The 25733-nt window shown below is 38.4% G+C and overlaps 2 protein-coding genes across 8 annotated transcripts in view; both read left to right on the top strand.

Annotated features, from left to right (window-relative positions):
* Positions 1 to 25265, top strand: part of LOC138307994 (uncharacterized) — a 35744-nt gene extending 10479 nt beyond the window's left edge. For 6 of the 7 annotated variants that reach the window (XR_011206079.1, XM_069248973.1, XM_069248971.1 and 3 more), the window contains one exon: positions 24384 to 25265. Coding sequence is in view for 2 of the 7 variants with exons in the window: in XM_069248957.1 (XP_069105058.1) it covers positions 24384 to 24492 (109 nt within the window). In the remaining 5 variants the exon portion in view is untranslated. Of the gene's footprint in view, positions 1 to 16375; positions 18602 to 24383 lie in introns of those variants that run through there. The other variant, XM_069248949.1, reaches the window with a different exon arrangement.
* Positions 12873 to 16286, top strand: LOC138307973 (serine/arginine repetitive matrix protein 1-like). The gene is made up of 2 exons (XM_069248927.1): positions 12873 to 14936; positions 15191 to 16286. Exons 1-2 carry the CDS (start codon positions 14052 to 14054, stop codon positions 15410 to 15412), a joined length of 1107 nt encoding a protein of 368 aa, XP_069105028.1. The 5' UTR covers positions 12873 to 14051; the 3' UTR covers positions 15413 to 16286.
* Positions 25266 to 25733: the final 468 nt, after the last annotated feature.

Raw genomic sequence — 25733 nt, 5'->3', positions numbered from 1 at the left:
TAGGTGGGTTGTTGTAGCAACGGTTTCACCTAAATATGGTGCTCTGTCCGGACTTTGACCAATCAGTGGTCACTTTGGGGTACTGGGTTGATGTGTCGTTATAAAAGGGGCTGCTTCTAAGGAAGCTTTGGTCTTGACTAGGGAGTATGGGTTAGGGACAGAACCACGCCGTGCACTGTCAACAGTGCAACACTTGCGGGGTCTCTGAACTACCATTTGGGTTTATACTTAGAGCTACATGACTAACAAGGGTTTGTGTCGTTCTAGGGGATTGTCAGGGGCTTAGGGCTTAGACATCCATAGGAAACCTAGTTCGCACAGTGTAGTAGGGGATCGTCAGGGGCTTAGGGCTTAGACATCCATAGGGAACCTATTTACGCAGTTAGTTATGTCTCTTAGAGTTGGGAACATTTGGTAGGTCGGTTGTCTCCCGTTAGGTGTTGTTGGACTGTGTTTGGGAACACATGGTCTTGTTGTTCTGTAGCTATATAATTAGGGTTTCACTACATATACGACGACTGTATGCTTATTTCTCTTACTGTAAGTTGTCTACATCAGGCACTATTGTAAATATATTCTTTGTCAATTCTGTATTACTTGTCTTTATATAATAAATAGTTATTTGTACCTGTATTTACCTAGTTGAGTTATTGGATTAGTGTCAGTGCTTCCGCTACATCCTAGAGATCGAACCTGTTGAGATACAGGCCTGTAACCTGTGGAGGAAACGGGATCCGGAGAGGATTTGTGACGACTGTGGACTCTGTTGTATACTAAAAATACTATACGATCACGATTTGGGACTTATACATATAACGGGAGCTACAGTCGGATCGCCCCTCCGGGTCTCATGTGGAAAGCACCATTCTATTACAGAATGGTGCGTGTGACCAGGATGTAGTTGTGTAAGTACTGATTACATTATCCAATTTCTCAAAACTTGTGATAACTATATAACTTAGTTGTTTTTGTAACATTTTATTTAGCAAGCGTTTATATAGTATGATTTAAACTTTATTTGTGGTGTTGTAGGTGCTTTATCTCTAGAATATTCAAGACCTCTAGTGATAGACACTCTACTAGTGTTCAGGTTATATGTACGCTGTTTTTAGTATTATTTGGATGTTGTTGGGTGGCATATTGTTTAGGGAACTATTGTTATCATGGAGAAGGGTTTCTTGCATGATCAGGATAGTAATAATGAGGTATCGGGACTGGAAACCAGTTCATATGTACCTCTTGTACCTCCTAGTAGGGTTAGAAGAAAAGAGAGACACCCTGACACATTCGATGGTCAAAGCTGTGATTGGCAGGATTACATCGTTCATTTTGAACAGGTAGCTGCCTGGAACGGGTGGACAGACATAGAAAAGGCCCAACAGTTAAGTATTAGTTTAAAGGGAACAGCCCAGAAATTATTAAGTAACCTTACTGTTGGACAGTTGTCAGATTATCAGTCGATAAAACAATATCTCACCCAAAGGTTCAATCCTAAAGAAAGGAGTGTGGCTCATAGATTTACTTTTAGGGAGCGTAAACAGGGTAAGGACGAAACTGCGTCTGATTTCGGGTATGATTTAAGGAGAACTGCCCTCCTAGCCTACCCTGAAATCCGTACCATTACCTGGAATGTCAGGTGGTAGACCAGTTCGTTAACGGCCTACATAACTTTGAAATTCGAAAGAAAGTAATTTTCAGCCATCCTAGCACTTTGGATGAGGCTATTTCCTCTGCAGTCGAATATGAGGCTGTAACATGTAATTCCACCAAGAAACCTATAGAGTCTGAATCGGTATGTTCTATACAAACAAATAGTACTGTAGAACAAGTTCTTACAATTAACCAAATAAGTAACTTACTAGATAAGAAAATGTCCAGTATGAAGGGTAAGGATAAGATGTTAAAAACCCACGTTAAGAAGTATGGGGACAATAAAGTACAAAAAGGTACCTGTTTATTTTGCAAAGAGGAAGGACATTATGTCCGAGAATGTAAAAGGTTACAAAACCTACAGAAACTAGAAGATAGAATTAGCCAGTTAGAAAAACTAACTAGGGCTGGGATCAGGGCCGAGACGTCAGCCTGTCAAAATACTTTGAATACTATAGGTATTTCTAGGCCAGAGTTGGGAATAGTGGAGAAAGCTGAAAGGAAATTAGAAAGCGAGGGAAAAGTATCGGGCCAAGTTCCATTAGGGTTACAAAATGTACGTTCAGGCATAGTTTGTCTGTATGCAGAGGTGCAAGTACAACAGGTAACATGTGGAATGCTGATAGATACTGGGTCCCCGGTTTCTGTTCTATCCTTTGACGAGTTTATAAAGTTGAGGCTAGATGTAGAGTCGCTACAGAGATTTGATACAAATCTCACCACAGCCGACGGGAACCAACTCGAGGTAAAGGGGTGTATTCCTTTAGTATTTAAAATGGGACAATCTGTGTTCATACAGAACTTTGTAGTTTCAAAAGTTAAGAATTTGTCTGGGATACTGGGAATGGATTTCTTGTCAGCACATTGCAGTTCCATTCAATTAGAAAAGGCCATTTTAGAGACAAATAAGGGGGATATACAGCTAAGCAGACAAAATTTTGAGTGTAATAAACTAATTCTCTCTGTTATGAGTATAGAACAGCAGGTTGAATCTAACGAGAGAGAAAATAAAACAGAGCCTGTAACTACAAGGGTAGTGGGTCAACAATCTACTAGGGTAGATGACGAAATAACGTTTGAACTTCAGGTAGACAATACTGAGAACATTGCTACTGATAAACGGGACAATGAGTTACTAGAAGACTCTATGGATGTTAAAGTATTAAACAAGGATGGAAAAATAGCTAGCCTATCACACAAAGGCGTTACCTTGGTAAAGGTTATGGTTGCCATGGTAGCTTTAGGGTTTATTTTGTTAGCTTTACTTGGAATGATTAGGTCAACTAACTTAAGTCCCATTTGTCCTGAAGATTCTGCTAGTAAACACAAACCAGTCTGTTCAAGACTACTGATGTTACTAGAAAAGGATGGCTTTTGTCAGACTGCTAAAGTAGTTAGAACAAGTAAACCAAAGGTTTGGTATCCTCCGTAACTAGGGTGTATACTTGTAGGTTGTCTCGGAAATTGTACATGTTTAGGGAACGAGATAACTAAATTGTAAATAGTTATGCTGTAAACAATGCCATGCGGGAAGGGGGTACCTACAAGTGTAACAATCAGAGCGACTGCAAACAGTTGTCAGTATTGAATTTAACTTTGTCTTAATTAGATTAATTAATTGTGTGCGTATAATCCAAACTAGTGTTAGGCTAGTGGGGTGAATCAATTATATTATAACTGAACTCCCATAGTATCTCTTAGGAGGGGGTCTATAGAAAGGGGGTCAGACCACTTCAGGGGGAGTGCTGTTATCTGATCGGCCAGGGTCAGATCTAGAGGAACTGGTGTATCGGTACCACGGATATCGGATTACCTGACCGGATCTAACTGACCAGTACTGGAGTTCCCTCCTGTGAGGATGAACACTCGTTTGTCCTGAAGTGACCTCACCACATACTTCAATGTCTAGACACAATGGACCTGCACGAATATTCTGTGAAACGCACATATTTCAACAGACGTTATGGAAATCATCAAACGATGTCAGTTGTACTGACGACACGGAGACGTTACGTACCTCCGTGAGGGAGAAGAGGAACCAAAAGCCGAGTTGATGTTGGACCACATGTGAAATTAGCAATATCCAGTGTTATTGAACTGTGCTAAAAGTAAACTCTGACTGTATTTATTCTTTTTGGATAATGGATTAACTTCGAAACAGAAAAAAACATTGCGAAATTAAAGTGATAATGTGATTTTGTACATCTATTTCTATTGGATCTTACAGTGCCATAATTTTCAGCTATAAATTTTATATCACTTATTTTGCAGGTGTTTGTTTAGTAAACCAAGCTTTGATACTTGTTTAGTAAATCAAGTATTGATACTACTGGTAGGTTTTTAAGAACTTTGGTTAAATTTAGGGTCATGAAAGAGCCAAACTTGACATAGCTCTGGATTTTGTTGATATTTTCGAGCTTAGTTGGTTGTTCATGTTTCTTATACAGTTTAAGTTTATAGTGATTATATACATGTACATTGTTGCTTACATACATTGGCTACATGATGGAGGTCAGTACTGCCTGCTCTATTATGGTACCTGTAAGGATACTGATGTTGAATTAAGGAATGTACATGTAGTATACTCAGTCATTATTGGATACTCAAGCTTATTACAGATAGGTTGTTATCTCTTGTTTAGCTCACTTCTATCATAGTTACAGACTGATTATGTTTAGGTAATGTTGTTACTATGGGTTGTTTGTAGTCGACACCATCCTAATTTTGAACCAATTGGTATGGTAGTGCTATATCTTCGGGCATATGTTTCCTGTGGAATGGTCGTTACTCAGGTCTAAGATTACAGGGGTGTAAGAGTTGACCAGATATCTTGGTGAATCCTAAGTCAGAATAGATGTACGATGCAGGGATGCACATTACCTATAGGGGGTCATGTGGCATTTAAGGTTATTTTAGACAAAGCAAATTTGTTGTCAAATTGTACTTTGATCTTAGGGGGGAGGAGTGTGATAGAACGGGTTTCTATCATTGTTGCATTTATTTGTACAGTATGTATATTTGTTATTGCACTCTTCTAAGTCTTCACTTCAGTGATCTGTTTATGTATCTTTGACCCAAATTCAGGGGAATACCATGAGAACAGGTCTTATCTATGGTGTGTTTGCTGTTTAGCAGTCACATTCATCAACCTAGTTGTCCTCATGATCACCCCGATGATGCTGACCGCTGGCCGGACTACACGTGTGGTACACGTGGGAGGTGTGTATCAGTCAGTTGAGCCTTGTCTGTATTTAAGCGGAAGTTATATTTAGTGTGTAGGTGGGTTGTTGTAGCAACGGTTTCACCTAAATATGGTGCTCTGTCCGGACTTTGACCAATCAGTGGTCACTTTGGGGTACTGGGTTGATGTGTCGTTATAAAAGGGGCTGCTTCTAAGGAAGCTTTGGTCTTGACTAGGGAGTATGGGTTAGGGACAGAACCACGCCGTGCACTGTCAACAGTGCAACACTTGCGGGGTCTCTGAACTACCATTTGGGTTTATACTTAGAGCTACATGACTAACAAGGGTTTGTGTCGTTCTAGGGGATTGTCAGGGGCTTAGGGCTTAGACATCCATAGGAAACCTAGTTCGCACAGTGTAGTAGGGGATCGTCAGGGGCTTAGGGCTTAGACATCCATAGGAAACCTATTTACGCAGTTAGTTATGTCTCTTAGAGTTGGGAACATTTGGTAGGTCGGTTGTCTCCCGTTAGGTGTTGTTGGACTGTGTTTGGGAACACATGGTCTTGTTGTTCTGTAGCTATATAATTAGGGTTTCACTACATATACGACGACTGTATGCTTATTTCTCTTACTGTAAGTTGTCTACATCAGGCACTATTGTAAATATATTCTTTGTCAATTCTGTATTACTTGTCTTTATATAATAAATAGTTATTTGTACCTGTATTTACCTAGTTGAGTTATTGGATTAGTGTCAGTGCTTCCGCTACATCCTAGAGATCGAACCTGTTGAGATACAGGCCTGTAACCTGTGGAGGAAACGGGATCCGGAGAGGATTTGTGACGACTGTGGACTCTGTTGTATACTAAAAATACTATACGATCACGATTTGGGACTTATACATATAACGGGAGCTACAGTCGGATCGCCCCTCCGGGTCTCTTGTGTGGAAAACCCTCCCTATTACAGTTGCAATATGTTTTTCGCAATATATTTGGTCTAAGGGAGCTAATCCCTATAAAAATCTTGACTTGTGTAAACTATTTCAGCTCCATACGAAAGCCGATTGGGTATGTGGTTCTCTAGTGATTTAAATGACTAAATATCATATAGTTAATTACAGTTTTTTTGAAACTCTGATATGCCGCGAGGTTAAGTTTACCAAGACTTGTCTTTGGAATATTATGTGTAAATCTATAGTCTTTTTAAATAACCTTCATATATATAAGCCCTCTATAGACTTTATTTTTAAGAATATATCCCTTTCATTTATCAACTATACATGTATCAAAGTCAGAATACGCGGCATTAGAAAAAGTTGGATTCTCTTCATCATTGAATCCTTCGGTAAACAAAGTATAATCCTACAAACTCTAACGTATGTACAATGACACAGTGAGGACATTTAGCATTAGGATGCTCACACTAATTTTTACTCATTCTTCTGATTCGAGGTTAGTTGCTGACAGTGAAAAACCTATGATCTCAAATAATGACAAACTATGGATGTCAATGACATTTCCGTTATTCACGTTATTTGAACCGTGTGATAACAATATTATTCAGAAATGGATAAAGAATTAACATGACAAGATGCGCATAGGCCTTAACGGTTATCTGACTAGTATATAGTATATAATAAAGGTTAACAATTCAGGCAATACAATGGACTCCTTACTTGAACCTGTAAGTTTCTGATATATATTTTATGACTTTGATCTTAAGTCTCTTCGTTATTGAGAAGAAGTCGTTAAAATAGTTCAGCCTTTTTGACCCTCGTGACTTTGAATGAAGGTCAAGGTCATTCATTTGAACAAATTTGGTAGCACTTCAGCCATGAATGCAAATGCTACAGACTTAATACAAGTCTCTAGGCCTCTTAGTTTTTGACAAGATATTGTTTTTTTGGTTTTAGTCTTTTTGACCCCCGTGACCTTGAATGAAGGCCAAGGTAATTCATTTCAACAATCCCTGTATATTATGACAAAGAAAACTTATCTTATAAAAACCCTGATTATTATGGTATGTAAAACCTGTCTTATACAAACCCTGTCGATAGCGATATTATATCCCCTCCCACACAGTGTTGAACACCCTTTGAAAGGAAGCTGTGGACTATACAGGTAGATATATATTCCGTAAGCTTTAATTAATAATAAGATCATCATCAAATGCGAAATCATATTAAATCATATAAATAGGAAGGCAATAGGAACCGAATACCTATACACATATGTTGAACACTTTAGAATTCATCCAAGTTAAAATGATTTCTGATACCATCCTCGATACAAATATTGTATCTTTTACTTGCTAGCCTGTAATTTGTGTATTAATCTGCCGTATAGTATTACCTGTATATATAACACGCTAGGAAGCCTGTCAATATAACCTTTAGGTATACTTGTGTGTATTTACACGTCTCTCTGTATTCACTGTATAAGCACCCTGTTCTATTTACAAATATTCAATGTGAAATGTTTTATACCCGCGTAGCATATAGAGAAATCTAAACAAAACGCCTACGTATTGTAATAAGTCTTATATTTCAAATGAGTCCCAGTATTGTACTTTACTTTGTAATACCCTGGTATACAGTTCAGTATTGTACTTTACTTTGTAATGCCCTGGTATACAGTTCAGTATTGTACTTTTACTTTGTAATGCCCTGGTATACAGTTCAGTATTGTACTTTACTTTGTAATGCCCTGGTATACAGTTCAGTATTGTACTTTACTTTGTAATGCCCCCTGGTATACAGTTCAGTATTGTACTTTACTTTGTAATGCCCTGGTATACAGTTCAGTATTGTACTTTACTTTGTAATGCCCTGGTATACAGTTCAGTATTGTACTTTACTTTGTAATGCCCTGGTATACAGTTCAGTATTGTACTTTACTTTGTAATGCCCTGGTATACAGTTCAGTATTGTACTTTACTTTGTAATGCCCTGGTATACAGTTCAGTATTGTACTTTACTTTGTAATGCCCTGGTATACAGTTCAGTATTGTACTTTACTTTGTAATGCCCTGGTATACAGTTCAGTATTGTACTTTACTTTGAATGCCCTGGTATACAGTTCAGTATTGTACTTTACTTTGTAATGCCCTGGTATACAGTTCAGTATTGTACTTTACTTTGAATGCCTGGTTACAGTTCAGTATTGTACTTTACTTTGTAATGCCCTGGTATACAGTTCAGTATTGTACTTTACTTTGTAATGCCCTGGTATACAGTTCAGTATTGTACTTTACTTTGTAATGCCCTGGTATACAGTTCAGTATTGTACTTTACTTTGTAATGCCCTGGTATACAGTTCAGTATTGTACTTTACTTTGTAATGCCCCTGGTATACAGTTCAGTATTGTACTTTACTTTGAATGCCCTGGTATACAGTTCAGTATTGTACTTTACTTTGAATGCCCTGGTATACAGTTCAGTATTGTACTTTACTTTGCCCTGGTATACAGTTCAGTATTGTACTTTACTTTGTAATGCCCTGGTATACAGTTCAGTATTGTACTTTACTTTGGAATGCCCTGGTATACAGTTCAGTATTGTACTTTACTTTGGAATGCCCTGGTATACAGTTCAGTATTGTACTTTACTTTAGAATGCCCTGGTATACAGTTCAGTATTGTACTTTACTTTGTAATGCCCTGGTATACAGTTCAGTATTGTACTTTACTTTGTAATGCCCTGGTATACAGTTCAGTATTGTACTTTACTTTGTAATGCCCTGGTATACAGTTCAGTATTGTACTTTATTTTGTAATGCCCTGGTATACAGTTCAGTATTGTACTTTACTTTGTAATGCCCTGGTATACAGTTCAGTATATGTACTTATTTGTAATGCCCTGGTATACAGTTCAGTATTGTACTTTACTTTGTAATGCCCTGGTATACAGTTCAGTATTGTACTTTACTTTGTAATGCCCTGGTATACAGTTCAGTATTGTACTTTACTTTGTAATGCCCTGGTATACAGTTCAGTATTGTACTTTACTTTGTAATGCCCTGGTATACAGTTCAGTATTGTACTTTACTTTGTAATGCCCTGGTATACAGTTCAGTATTGTACTTTACTTGTACATGCCCTGGTATACAGTTCAGTATTGTACTTTACTTTGTAATGCCCTGGTATACAGTTCAGTATTGTACTTTACTTTGTAATGCCCTGGTATACAGTTCAGTATTGTACTTTACTTTGTAATGCCCTGGTATACAGTTCAGTATTGTACTTTACTTTGTAATGCCCTGGTATACAGTTCAGTATTGTACTTTACTTTGTAATGCCCTGGTATACAGTTCAGTATTGTACTTTACTTTGTAATGCCCTGGTATACAGTTCAGTATTGTACTTTACTTTGTAATGCCCTGGTATACAGTTCAGTATTGTACTTTACTTTGTAATGCCCTGGTATACAGTTCAGTATTGTACTTTACTTTGTAATGCCCTGGTATACAGTTCAGTATTGTACTTTACTTTGTAATGCCCTGGTATACAGTTCAGTATTGTACTTTACTTTGTAATGCCCTGGTATACAGTTCAGTATTGTACTTTACTTTGTAATGCCCTGGTATACAGTTCAGTATTGTACTTTACTTTGGAATGCCCTGGTATACAGTTCAGTATTGTACTTTACTTTGTAATGCCCTGGTATACAGTTCAGTATTGTACTTTACTTTGTAATGCCCTGGTATACAGTTCAGTATTGTACTTTACTTTGTAATGCCCTGGTATACAGTTCAGTATTGTACTTTACTTTGTAATGCCCTGGTATACAGTTCAGTATTGTACTTTACTTTGTAATGCCCTGGTATACAGTTCAGTATTGTACTTTACTTTGTAATGCCCTGGTATACAGTTCAGTATTGTACTTTACTTTGTAATGCCCTGGTATACAGTTCAGTATTGTACTTTACTTTGGAATGCCCTGGTATACAGTTCAGTATTGTACTTTACTTTGGAATGCCCTGGTATACAGTTCAGTATTGTACTTTACTTTGAATGCCCTGGTATACAGTTCAGTATTGTACTTTACTTTGTAATGCCCTGGTATACAGCTTCAGTATTGTACTTTACTTTGTAATGCCCTGGTATACAGTTCAGTATTGTACTTTACTTTGTAATGCCCTGTAGTTCAGTATTGTACAGTTCAGTAGTATTGTACTTTACTTTGTAATGCCCTGGTATACAGTTCAGTATTGTACTTTACTTTGTAATGCCCTGGTATACAGTTCAGTATTGTACTTGTAATGCCTGGTATACAGTTCAGTATTGTACTTTACTTTGAATGCCCTGGTATACAGTTCAGTATTGTACTTTACTTTGTAATGCCCTGGTATACAGTTCAGTATTGTACTTTACTTTGTAATGCCCTGGTATACAGTTCAGTATTGTACTTTACTTTGTAATGCCCTGGTATACAGTTCAGTATTGTACTTTACTTTGGAATGCCCTGGTATACAGTTCAGTATTGTACTTTACTTTGGAATGCCCTGGTATACAGTTCAGTATTGTACTTTACTTTGTAATGCCCTGGTATACAGTTCAGTATTGTACTTTACTTTGTAATGCCCTGGTATACAGTTCAGTATTGTACTTTACTTTGGAATGCCCTGGTATACAGTTCAGTATTGTACTTTACTTTGTAATGCCCTGGTATACAGTTCAGTATTGTACTTTACTTTGTAATGCCCTGGTATACAGTTCAGTATTGTACTTTACTTTGTAATGCCCTGGTATACAGTTCAGTATTGTACTTTACTTTGTAATGCCCTGGTATACAGTTCAGTATTGTACTTTACTTTGTAATGCCCTGGTATACAGTTCAGTATTGTACTTTACTTTGAATGCCCTGGTATACAGTTCAGTATTGTACTTTACTTTGTAATGCCCTGGTATACAGTTCAGTATTGTACTTTACTTTGTAATGCCCTGGTATACAGTTCAGTATTGTACTTTACTTTGTAATGCCCTGGTATACAGTTCAGTATTGTACTTTACTTTGTAATGCTGGTATCAGTTCAGTATTGTACTTTACTTTGTAATGCCCTGGTATACAGTTCAGTATTGTACTTTACTTTGTAATGCCCTGGTATACAGTTCAGTATTGTACTTTACTTTGTAATGCCCTGGTATACAGTTCAGTATTGTACTTTACTTTGTAATGCCCTGGTATACAGTTCAGTATTGTACTTTACTTTGGAATGCCCTGGTATACAGTTCAGTATTGTACTTTACTTTGTAATGCCCTGGTATACAGTTCAGTATTGTACTTTACTTTGTAATGCCCTGGTATACAGTTCAGTATTGTACTTTACTTTGTAATGCCCTGGTATACAGTTCAGTATTGTACTTTACTTTGTAATGCCCTGGTATACAGTTCAGTATTGTACTTTACTTTGGAATGCCCTGGTATACAGTTCAGTATTGTACTTTACTTTGTAATGCCCTGGTATACAGTTCAGTATTGTACTTTACTTTGTAATGCCCTGGTATACAGTTCAGTATTGTACTTTACTTTGTAATGCCCTGGTATACAGTTCAGTATTGTACTTTACTTTGTAATGCCCTGGTATACAGTTCAGTATTGTACTTTACTTTGTAATGCCCTGGTATACAGTTCAGTATTGTACTTTACTTTGAATGCCCTGGTATACAGTTCAGTATTGTACTTTACTTTGTAATGCCCTGGTATACAGTTCAGTATTGTACTTTACTTTGTAATGCCCTGGTATACAGTTCAGTATTGTACTTTACTTTGTAATGCCCTGGTATACAGTTCAGTATTGTACTTTACTTTGTAATGCCCTGGTATACAGTTCAGTATTGTACTTTACTTTGTAATGCCCATGGTATTTACTTTGAATGCCTTATCAGTTCAGTATTGTACTTTACTTTGTAATGCCCTGGTATACAGTTCAGTATTGTACTTTACTTTGCCCTGGTATACAGTTCAGTATTGTACTTTACTTTATGCCTGAATGCCTTGAATGCCTGGTATACAGTTCAGTATTGTACTTTACTTTGTAATGCCCTGGTATACAGTTCAGTATTGTACTTTACTTTGGAATGCCCTGGTATACAGTTCAGTATTGTACTTTACTTTGGAATGCCCTGGTATACAGTTCAGTATTGTACTTTACTTTGGAATGCCCTGGTATACAGTTCAGTATTGTACTTTACTTTGGAATGCCCTGGTATACAGTTCAGTATTGTACTTTACTTTGGAATGCCCTGGTATACAGTTCAGTATTGTACTTTACTTTGGAATGCCCTGGTATACAGTTCAGAATGCCCTGGTATACAGTTCAGTATTGTACTTTACTTTGGAATGCCCTGGTATACAGTTCAGTATTGTACTTTACTTTGGAATGCCCTGGTATACAGTTCAGTATTGTACTTTACTTTGGAATGCCCTGGTATACAGTTCAGTATTGTACTTTACTTTGGAATGCCCTGGTATACAGTTCAGTATTGTACTTTACTTTGGAATGCCCTGGTATACAGTTCATATTGTACTTTACTTTGGAATATACAGTTCAGTATTGTACTTTACTTTGGAATGCCCTGGTATACAGTTCAGTATTGTACTTTACTTTGGAATGCCCTGGTATACAGTTCAGTATTGTACTTTACTTTGTAATGCCCTGGTATACAGTTCAGTATTGTACTTTACTTTGGAATGCCCTGGTATACAGTTCAGTATTGTACTTTACTTTGGACTTTGGAATGCCCTGGTATACAGTTCAGTATTGTACTTTACTTTGGAATGCCCTGGTATACAGTTCAGTATTGTACTTTACTTTGGAATGCCCTGGTATACAGTTCAGTATTGTACTTTACTTTGGAATGCCCTGGTATACAGTTCAGTTTGTAATAGTTCAGTATGTACTGTACTTTACTTTGGAATGCCCTGGTATACAGTTCAGTATTGTACTTTACTTTGGAATGCCCTGGTATACAGTTCAGTATTGTACTTTACTTTGGAATGCCCTGGTATACAGTTCAGTATTGTACTTTACTTTGGAATGCCCTGGTATACAGTTCAGTATTGTACTTTACTTTGGAATGCCCTGGTATACAGTTCAATATTGTACTTTACTTTGGGATGCCCTGGTATACAGTTCAGTATGTACTTTACTGTCTATATATTTATCAGGAGGCCCTCGTATACTGCTCAGTATGTACTATTATGTACAGGTTGTCCTCAGAACATCAATACACATGTGAACGTACCGTGTTGATATAACATTAGTTGCGGTCGCTATGTACAGGTTGCTCTCAAACAATCAATACACGTGTGACCGTACCGTGTTGATATAACATTAGTTGCGGTCGCTATGTACAGGTTGGCATCATACAATCGATACAAGTCTGACCGTACCGTGTTGATATAACATTAGCCGTGGTCGCTATGTACAGGTTGTTCTCAAACAGTTGATACAAGTCTGACCGTACATGTTGATATAACATTATCCGTGGTCGCTATGTATAGGTTGGCATCATGAAATCGATATAAGTGTGACCGTACGTGTTGATATAACATTAGCCGTGGTCGCTATGTACAGGTTGTTCTCAAATAGTTGATACACGTGTGACCGTACAGTGTTGATATAATATTAGCCGTGGTCGCTATGTACAGGTTGTCATCATACAATCGATACAAGTCTGACCGTACTTGTTGATATAACATTAGTTTCGGTCGCTATGTACAGGTTGTCATCAAACAATCGATATAAGTGTGACCGTACGTGTTGATATAACATTAACGCCGGTCGTTATGTACAGGTTGTCCTCAAACAATCGATATACTGGTGACCGTACCGCCACATATCAGAGTATGTATTGACCATCAAGGCACGGTCAATATTGATTTAAAAACTAAACGACAGAAACGTGTCTGATCTATAAGTCGACAACAAGTGTGTACCTGTACACATACATATATATCTGGGTACGTGGCATAGGCTTGTGTGGTCGCTAAGCCGTGAGGCTTTGTAAAATCAAGTACTGTCACTAGTGAAGACGAACTAATAGTTGTGTGTCTGTAGATTGTCCAATGGATCTGTGATATCCACCATCATTGTCTCTATAGAACTATCTGAGTGTCCGATTACAAAATCTATAGTGATGTTCAATAGTACTGACACTTAATATATATGAAAGGTCACGTTGCCCGAACGAATCAGACACTGGATTATAAATAATGTCTCTCCGAGACCATCGTTCGTCCTCGCGGAGACGAGAAAAGCGGAGTGTATCAGACGATTCTGACGAAGAAGGTCGTGTTTTAGTGAGACGTCGACCGGCGTCGGCGACGGACATTCGCCTACCAGGTTATCGTCAATACTCAGGCAACGAAAAGGAACAGAAAAAGATTCACCGAAAGGAGAAAAAACTCACTCGGAATACTCGAGAGGAACGAACCCTCGAATATGTAATGAGCAGCGGACAGTATAGGGACGGCCGACCGGCGACGCGGTTAGCCTACCAAAGCGACGGAGAGGAAAACTATGATAGCGAAACCGGAAGTGAAAGTACCATGCGCCGTATGAAGGAAGAAATGCGCTACTACGCAACACAAAATAACCGAGCTGCGTCGGATATTGACCGACGCATTGTGTACTACAATGCACGTAATCATGGTCGCCCGATGTCGGACGTCGGCACACAACTTGTGCAGTACGCCAGACAGGACAGTACGCGAGACCAACGACGCGTCGGCAGGCCTGGGTCGGCATACAGTGAACAGGTGATGCGTACCCGTGATGGAGATCGCCTGGTCGAAGTCGAGACACGAGAAGACGGCAACAAAATTTACATGAATTATCGTCTAAAAGAGGAGGCTAAGCCCCCACCGGCCCCAGTTAGACACCTTCGACACGTAGGGGTACAAATGACCACCAAGTACGTCGCTGAGCAGCCGCCTCCGGTCAAAACTAGGAATTCCGGTACACAAACTCCTGCACCAGCACCACCGCCAAAACCAAAACCTTCACCTCCAATAAAGAGAGAGATTATAATACCAGTAACACCTCCCCCACCCTCACCACCTCCTCCCCTGGAAGTCATGGAGCCTGTACCCGCAGTGGTAAGTACCTCGTAGTTATTTTTATACATTCATCTGCAAAATAAATATTCACTAACATTTTTATAACTCTCTATGATAAAGAACTGTATACTTTGTTGACGGAAGTTTGTAGCCCAGTTCTAATTAGAATGGATTACTGTTAAACTTAAAACGAGGATTTGTGTTTTCCTGACATTATCCGTTTTGATAATCCGGATAAGCTGATAATCCGTGACAATGGCGATAATCACGAATGATTATTTGTGTTGTTTCAGACACCCAAGGCGAAGTCTGTGATGGTCCGTGTAGGGGGAGGCTGGATGAAGGTGGAGCATCACAGGAACCACCATATACCCCTCAAGGTCTACGAACACAAGAGGCGCACCAGCGTGGACGACAACAAATATCTCTTCATCAAGTCCCGCTTCGCTAGGAAGAAGAAACAAGTACCAATAGCTTATAAAATGTATAGAGAAAGATTGGTGCGGACGAACTAGTGCATTTATAGATTAGGCGATTGTTTTCCCAAAGTAGATCCGCAATACCGCTTGACGCCAGCATATAAAGCCCAGTAGATTTAGATATGAATACTCGAAAGTTTCCAATGTAGTCGTCCGTCATTAGTATAGACTAGTTAATGTAAAAGTCTTCACTACATATTACTTACTGACATACAACTAGATTAGAAAAAGGAGAAATATATATTGCATTCCATCTATATTTGTGACATGCTGTTATTATTCATTAAATAGTGTTATGTAATGACATTGTATATGTTATATGGACAATACTGCAGTTCGTCGTAGTATGACAGTCTATCCAATAAAGGTCCACTGATATAGTGGCGTAGTGATCAGAAACCCCCAAACCTGCTATAAAGCTATTTTGAACTGGGCTGTTTCCCATTTCCGTTTTTATCCACTTGATGATAAAAATATCCTTTCTTAGTTTATGTCTAATGAACCTAAATAGGTCCATCTTATTTCCGGATTACTAAACACCGACGTATCAACCTAACAGGTTATGTTTTATTTATTGTGTATACGTCCTCATTAGATTAAATTAGTAATAGTATTCATGTCATTAAATAATGTAAAACTAACGTGTTCGAAAGGAACGCTAGCTTTGTAAAGAGCTTTAACGAAGCGTTGTATTCTTTCTCACTTTTACAGGATGTTTTTCCCACACAAACCCGAGGAGACTCAAGTATACATTATAACGTCGGTGTAGAAAAAGACAAACGAGGTTATGTGATATTTCGTAAAGTGTTATTAGGTCAGTGTTTAATATTTGATATTATTAATTCTTATTATAATGTCTTTATTGGCAACTCATAATCAACGCTATCAAGTAAACAGTTTGAAAAAATCACTACGTTTTTTATTATCATTACTGCATTTGCCAAGCAAGTTTTACTCTTGCTTTTGTTCAATCTTACTAATAAGCCTTAATTTTCACGCCTGCTTTTGTTTTGTGTTCAATGCTAGAAATAAGCCTTAATTTTCACTCCTGCTTTTGTGCTATGTTCTGTATTACAAATAAGCCTTAATTTTCACGCTTGTTCATTATTGTGATCATATTTGTACGGTTTATTTAAACTTTCTTTATTTTGATATATGCATATATTATTCAACGAATATAAAATCAATTGGAAATAGGAACAAGTGTCACAGACACTTATGTTAACCTATCACCATGTAATTTACAGCAATTAATATATTAATATTTGTATGATTCTACAACGCTACAACATTATAGCAATATATTCGCTAGCTTAATTGATACAACACATGTATATAACATTGATTATCATTTTTAATGACATAATGAAACAGAAAGTCGGCAGTTAACAATTATATAGGCAGTTTCTTGAGATGAGAAATTTGCCAAATTCACGGAATGGCGCTGAGAAAATAACCATATCAGATCATGATTGTCATATATCCAAGCAAAATAACCAACATATATTCTATATGTTAAATTGATATTGACAATTTGTAACAAAACTTAGGTTATATGCGATATCCATGAATCCATAAGCGTTCTACAATAATAAAACCTAAGTATTCAGCCAATAGCTTTTCTTTACTTTACATGATGAAACTAAAATAACACGTGGAGTGTATTGACTGTTATGAAATAATACAACTGTTGGTCTTAACCATACCCAGCAGATTACATGTCGGGCCTGTGGGTGATATCATTTCCAGAGACCGATATTGAGTTATAACTTCTATGGGGATTAGATCTGTGGATGACGTAACACAGATATATTCCAACTTATAATTACCATATCAAAGGGTCTGAACGACATGGCTTGCGGGTGCGCACGATGGCTGTTGCCATAGCGACACATATCACTCCAACTGTCATCAAATAGCAATGTATTTGTCACATTTCTAAAAGGACATTTAAAAGGCTATGAACAAGAATAGATGGCTCGAGTAAAAATCCTGTTATACAGGTTTTTCAACGCTCGCCAAAATATTCTTAATCAACAATATGACTTTCAATGGTTGGGAATTTTGAATAAGGAAATATGTTTACAATGTTCAAATACCAATGGTGCGTTTTCCCTGAGTAATTCACCTAGCGCGATATTACAATATGGTAAAGGATATTCAGCTTAGTACACATACTACATACCGCCCATATCTTAACACCACTTTCCATATACAATATCAAGGGCATTGTCGGCTACTTATACTATATAATTAGTTGTATACATAACAATATACACTTTCGGATATCACCGGGCTGTTTCCATTGACAGTAATCCAAATTTATCCTCAACCGTTATGGCTTAAGACGAGAAAGTATTGTGTATAACCCGGGTACCAGAGCCGTACGGCACTCTGATCGATCTGGTGGCACACAAACACACCACTAGTGAAGAACGCGAAAATACTTAACCAAATATTGAACATTTCTCGGCTGAAATACACAGGTCAACAGTGGTAATAGGCCATACCTTAGTGACAGCCGACGGATATTAAAGCTGTGGATCGTACCAACAGGCAGCTAGTGGATAGGTGTGGTAACAATGTAAATCGTCAAGACACTTTCTGGAATTTGTTTGGTGATTAGTGAAAACAGACAATATGTCTCGAAGTGGACAACGACGGACTTCTAGGCAAAATAGTGTCCGGTCACAAAACCGGAACTATTACTACTCGGACGGATTTACGGACGATGAACGCCGTTACGTCATTCGTGATGACGTTCTGACCGATAAAGAGGCTTGGGTTGAGGATTACGTGTATGGACGGTCACGTGAAAGTACGCGCAGACCACAATCTGCCTTGGTCAAGTCCGGAGGGTATCATACCCAATCTCCAGGGCTTGTTGAGGTGGGACGGTATGAAAAGGACGGAAAGATTTTCTGTGATTATCGAATGTCGGACGAAAATTATTCTGAGCCAGTTATTGTGAGGCGAAAACCCGTTCCACCTCCACCTAAGAAGGTCCGACATGTTGGGGTACAGATGACGACAAATTACACAGCCCCACCCCCAAGGAAGATTCCGACTAGGGATGCGTATACACAAACCAGAGTACCCACGCGTCAAGCCTACACTCAGAGTAGACCCCAGAAGACTCCGAAACCCAAGGAACCGTCCCCTATCGTGGTGATTCCTCCTCCATCTCCACCACGGACACCAACACCCCCATCCCCAAAAATAGAGGTACGTATATACCGCGCGTCCACCAGGGGACCCAACACCCCCATCCCCAAAATAGAGGTACGTATATACCGCGCGTCCACCAGGGGACCCAACACCCCCACGCACAAAAATAGAGATATGTATACACCGCCCGTCCACCAGGGGACCCAACACCCTCACCCCCGAAAATAGAGGTACGTACACGTATACACCGCGCGTCCACCAGGGGACCCAACACCCCAACCTCCAAAAATAGAGGTACGTATATACCGCCCGTCCACCAGGGGACACCAACACCCCCACGCCAAAAATAGCGATACGTATATACTGATCGTCTACCAGGGGACCAAACACCCCCACCCCCAAAATAGAGGTACGTATATACCGCCCGTGCACTAGGGGACCAAATACCCCACCCCAAAAATCAGAGGTACGTATATACCGCCCGTCCACTAGGGGACCCAATACCCCAACCCAAAAATCAGAGGTACGTATATACCGCCCGTCCACTAGGGGACCCAATACCCCAACCCAAAAATCAGAGGTACGTATATACCGCCCGTCCACTAGGGGACCCAATACCCCAACCCAAAAATCAGAGGTACGTATATACCGACCGCCCGTCCACTAGGGGACCCAATACCCCAACCCAAAAATCAGAGGTACGTATATACCGCCCGTCCACTAGGGGACCCAATACCCCAACCCAAAAATCAGAGGTACGTATATACCGCCCGTCCACTAGGGGACCCAATACCCCAACCCAAAAATCAGAGGTACGTATACACTGCTTGTCTGCTAGGGGATCTAACATACTCATTCCCTTAAAAAGGTTTACGACGTAAATATTCCTTTACCGTAAAACCGGAACTCGTAATTCTTTCAAATCCGATCTTGCTAGAATTCAATCGACAATATTGACAATGCTTGAAACCATACTGGTTGAAAAGTTAAAAGCATTTTGTTATATTTTACTTACGTCTATATATTGGTACCGTGTATGGAGAAATACAGGTTAATGTATGGAAATGTATGAAATTCTTTGCAAGCTCTATGTAATTCGTTACAACAAATGATACAGGATCTATTTAGTTGTCAGGTAGAATTGATACCTGTAACCATGTGTAAAATCAGTGATCCATGCCGTTACGCTTGTACGCATATACTTATATCGATCCGTGTATAAACAAAGCATGACGGTTGTTGTTGGAGCGGAAAGTGTAGAAATATCTGTCAACAAGTTGTCAATCAATACAACGACCTCTGTACATACCTAACAAACGGCTAATGATGTGAACGTGTTATTATGCATGTGATCACACAAAGCATATATGATACGGAGATTGGCACCTCTGCTGCGTACACATTCAATTGTCATAGGTCATTCCATTACTACCAAATGTCCAGTTTAACATCTGACTGGCCACCAGATGTTTCCCTTAAAGTTATATGTGCCGTAACTGGACAAAATTTTTGACATGTTATTTTTTCTTCATTAATCTATTGAAAACCACAAGGTTTGATGAATTAAGCTGTGAGTGTCATTCAAATGACTTCAGATGCATTATAAATATTAGCTACAACACATACATTATATACTGTAAAGTTGTATTTTATGCGTTATGTTTAAAATAAATGTTTATGCGTTTACAATTACTAATAACTCTGTAAAAATGTGAAATGAAATTGTAGACCACAATTTGGCTTCATGGTCTGACTGTATGTACTCATTTCAATTCACTATAGATGTAAATATCATGATTTTTGGCAGTACTGCCAAAAATCATTTTCAGCTCTTATATGTGCTTGTAAAATAAAAACCTATGGATTGAAAGTAGTGTAATTCTCAAAATGATGATTATTTTCGGTAATGAATAACATATTAAAAGCTCATATTGATTCGTGAGTATGAAAAATACGGCACAAATAACTTTAACATTAATTAAACAATATACAGAGACTACATTAGTACATACGACTGGTTATTTACTTTTGTGTGTGACCCTGAAGATCACCGTCCACGAAACGTAATGTATTCTCTACGATGATACCCGCTGTGCTATAGCTTCGTCAAACATTCATTGAGCTATTTTTCACTATTTGACCTCCAAATATACTTTTTCAATGCCCGACCACTTGTAACTTAATGTGCTGTATTTTATCCCTTTTTAATGGTTGCTAGATTTCTATTTTTGCTTTTACTGACCTTATGCATATCAAGTTATGGTGAAGACATAGTATAAAGATAAAAAGTCTAACAGGTTCTCATATTTCTTCTCCTTGGATTTCCGTGACATTGTTGACTAAAGCTGGACGAAAATAGTTTTCTTTATTGAATACATGAAAAGATTCCCGTTTGGATCTATTGAATGTAACACTAAAAGATCACGTCTGTTTAAGCCACTGAAACCCGATACGTTCACCGACTGGTTAGCTTTACTTCACTATAATGATCAAACAGAAGTCATTAACGACTTTTTATAATTCCTTTATAGTCTTACACCCCACAACACTAACATTGTCTTAAACATGGTATATACAAGAAACTCGTTTTACCAATTAATTTTATAAACGAAATGCGTGTATTTATTCTTAGAGACGGTCATTACTCTATTTCAGTTTGAAAGAAGTTTAAAATTCCATCTCATAGCCTTCGTCATCATGTTTAACAAAGGGCTGAACATTGCAAACTCGCAGAAAATAATTATTCTCCGTGATTCAGCTACTTGTTCTATGTTATCATAATGAAGGCTATGGACTTTAAAACCAATATTACTTTCAACCTACTTAACTGACTATAGTCTATAAAAGTGGAATGTTCCCGCTTAGCACTCATCATATAGAGTGTGGGACGACTGGTTTGCCCGTGGTAAGTATAATGTGACGTGAACGTGTGTTTGGTAATGTTGATGGCAAAGGGAGAGTGTCCCACCAACGGGTTACTACAAAGAAACACAACACGATCATACAGCAAAATGTCATACATGCAACACATTGTAAACGTACATGGGAGGTCGTCCTTACATTACCCTACATTGTAAACGTACATGGGAGGTCGTCCTTACATTACCCTACATTGTAAACGTACATGAGAGGTCGTCCTTACATTACCCTACATTGTAAACGTACATGTGAGGTCGTCCTTACATTACCTTACATTGTAAACGTACATGGGAGGTCGTCCTTACATTACCCTACATTGTAAACGTACATGGGAGGTCGTCCTTACATTACTCTACATTGTAAACGTACATGGGAGGTCGTCCTTACATTACTCTACATTGTAAACGTACATGGGAGGTCGTCCTTACATTACCCTACATTGTAAACGTACATGGGAGGTCGTCCTTACATTACCTTACATTGTAAACGTACATGGGAGGTCGTCCTTACATTACTCTACATTGTAAACGTACATGGGAGGTCGTCCTTACATTACCCTACATTGTAAACGTACATGGGAGGTCGTCCTTACATTACCCTACATTGTAAACGTACATGGGAGGTCGTCCTTACATTACCCTACATTGTAAACGTACATGGGAGGTCGTCCTTACATTACCCTACATTGTAAACGTACATGGAGGTCGTCCTTACATTACCTACATTGTAAACGTACATGAGAGGTCGTCCTTACATTACCCTACATTGTAAACTACATGTATCCTACATTACATACCCTACATTGTAAACGTACATGAGGTCGTCTACATTCCTACATGATAAACGTACATGGGAGGTCGTCCTTACATTACCCTACATTGTAAAACGTACCTCATGTAAACGTACAGGAGGTCGTCCTTACATTACCCTACATTGTAAACGTACATGGAGGTCGTCCTTACATTACCCTACATTGTAAACGTACATGAGGGTCTCCTACATTACCTACATGTAAACGTACATGGAGGTCGTCCTTACATTACCCTACATTGTAAACGTACATGAGAGGTCGTCCTTACATTACCCTACATTGTAAACGTACATGAGAGGTCGTCCTTACATTACCCTACATTGTAAACGTACATGGGAGGTCGTCCTTACATTACCCTACATTGTAAACGTACATGAGAGGTCGTCCTTACATTACCCTACATTGTATACATGAGAGGTCGTCCTTACATTACCCTACATTGTAAACGTACATGAGAGGTCGTCCTTACATTACCCTACATTGTAAACGTACATGAGAGGTCGTCCTTACATTACCCTACATTGTAAACGTACATGAGAGGTCGTCCTTACATTACCCTACATTGTAAACGTACATGAGAGGTCGTCCTTACATTACCCTACATTGTAAACGTACATGGGAGGTCGTCCTTACATTACCCTACATTGTAAACGTACATGAGAGGTCGTCCTTACATTACCCTACATTAGATAATAGGACGGTAAGCCTTATGAATCATGTATCATATCACCTGGTCAGTGTTAAGTGGCCGCAATTACTGACCCCCTATAAAGGCATAGAGGGTCAGTAAGATTTATAGGGGGCGAGGGCGAATGCAGAGATGATCAAGGAGATTGTGCTTAAAATGTTGGATGGATGTTTGTGTCACTTTTGTTAGTGATGCTTTCAATATACAGACGGTCTGGTGTCGTATTGAGGTTACATATATTTTTGTAGGCCTACTGTGCACATAGGAATGTCAAAATTATTGTTGATTTATGAATTATTCAGTATTATTCTGTTGGTTCCTTATACAGTATATTTGCAGATTACGGAAAGAAATACATAAATAATATGTAGCCTAGGCCAATTATTTTAAAAGCGACGATTGTTTGTTAATTGTTATCATTCGCCAGCATGGTTCAAGTTTGATTTCAGATTTTTTACCAAACAAATAGGAAACAAAGAACTAATGAAACAAATAAATGGTCCTCGATGCGATAAATTCGTTATATAGTCAGTTACTGACCCCCTATAAAGGCATAGAGGGTCAGTAAGAAGTATAGGAGGCTCGGGCTACGCCCTCGCCCCCTATAAATCTTACTGACCCTCTATGCCTTTATAGGGGGTCAGTAACTGACTATATAACTAATAATGTTAAACACAAAACAAATTAATTTAGGTTGGGTATGCTATCAACCTTAACTTTGGCTATGGGTTGAAAAATAACTACCTTCAACTGAAAATAGGCCACTTGCATTTCAATTCGTAGATTGGCACCTATTATTTAGTATCCAAATACATTATTACTACGGCTTCCAAATAGTGAATAGATTTTAGAATGACTGATATTTCCTACGTGATGTTCATTGCGAATTCAATACAAATCATATTAGTTTTAGATAATACCGATATATTGTTGCTTCATAAAAGTATTTTGTGTATATATTGAATGTCAATATCTGGGTTATAGGTTTACATAATTAGAGTAAATAATGTGTATTCGTCGATTCGCCAGTGATATACTTATAACGAATAGTCGTCTATATAACCAAACAAATATACCTTTATCGAGCACGTTTAACTGTGATCGACATTATCCAGTGAACTTCCGGTTTCTATAAAAGTTTTATTTCACTATACTTTTGATTTATATGGATTCCTTAAAAAAAACCTCCTTATCATTATGATGGCTGTTTATAGTAAGAGTCTAAGAATGATGTACCACTTCCTATGGTCGATGCACACAAGTCTTACTGATACAGACGTTTAAGTGTGTATACAAGCTGCCTGAACGAGATTGTTGAAAAAGGCATCTTTCCGAGTAATTCTCCCCGTCGGCAGACCCTTCAACAATTAGCACTACGGTCAAGTATAGTGTTGGTGTTGCAATGTTGATCTCTGTTTCAGGAGCCGCAGTACATATACGTCCCCAAAGCCCGCCCTAAACCGATCGTCGTCCACACAGAACCGACCGGGCGTCCGGGATACCTGGTGTCCGAGGGAGGGAGATCACTGACCAGGAACTTACCCCTCAGGGTCATCGAGTACGACAATAGAAGAAGTCTGAAAGACAAGTATATTTACGTACGACCAAGGAGTGCGATCGGACGCAGTAAACCCGTTTTTGTACCGATGGGGTACGAAATGTATATGGAACGGCCTTATAAGATACCCGATTATCCAAGATGAACTTTTCATAAATTATTAGTTATTAACCTTTTTTGCTGATAACGGGACGTAGTGTGCGAGGGATGTTTAGTGGAATATCTATTTATAGAATCATTGTGATGGCAGCCTTAAAACTTTCGTTCACATCATTCGATCATTGACAACATAGCTGAGGTGACTTAGTAGAACATAAGAAGATGGTTTAAGGCTGTTTACTGGCATCACATTGTGGGAACTGACTTGTGTATAGATGTAGGTAATGTGTATTTGTATTGCATACATAGATGTGCCTTAAACAACGATAGTTTATCCAAGCTGATCAGCTGTGATACTGTCAATGAGAATTAGTCTCTCATTAACAACTCTGTGGATGTCTACCAAATATCGAACACGATAAGTAAGAAAGAAGATTTAAGCTCAAACTCTTCTGATCCTCCGGATACTGAGGTGGAGCACATACGTTATAGTAGGAAGAGTCTAGTAATGATGAAGTATAACAACTTTATATAAATGTTGTATATTCTGTTTAGCTGAAGTGCTAGAATAAATGTTTGTCCATCAGTATTAATTCGTACATAATAAGTTCTACATTGTATATCAATTATATTTCACTTTAAAATTTGTGTTATTATTTTTATGAATGTACAATGAGGAGGGATTTTGATTTTACAAACCATTCAATAGCGCAATATAGAAACGATAATTACGTATACAACGACATCCACATCCTCTACGAGAATGACTATGTATTTGAAGTTTATAAAAAATGTATTTTGGTAGAAGCCAATTACAAAATGTGCCGACAAGTGACCTGGAACTTAACCTAACAACCCTAACACTAATATCCAAAAACCAAACATCGGTGAAATATGATATATTTTTTACTAATATTGACATTTGTAGTATACCTTTGACTCTAAATTTAATCCCACACGTACTATCTCATAGGCTACAATTTTTATGAAAAGCCAGTCTTTAGAAACAAGATATCCGAGGATCTTGACACCCACGAAAGAACGATCTATGTCTGACAATGGGAAGAGGTATCTTTTCCCTGTTTTTCAAACTCCAACTATCAAAATACAAGAT

Source organism: Argopecten irradians, chromosome 1, assembly GCF_041381155.1.
Source record: "Argopecten irradians isolate NY chromosome 1, Ai_NY, whole genome shotgun sequence".
In the NCBI taxonomy this organism is placed as follows: domain Eukaryota; kingdom Metazoa; phylum Mollusca; class Bivalvia; order Pectinida; family Pectinidae; genus Argopecten; species Argopecten irradians.
The sequence above is the reverse complement of the archived record's forward strand: the minus strand, read 5'-3'. Positions and strand labels throughout refer to the sequence as shown.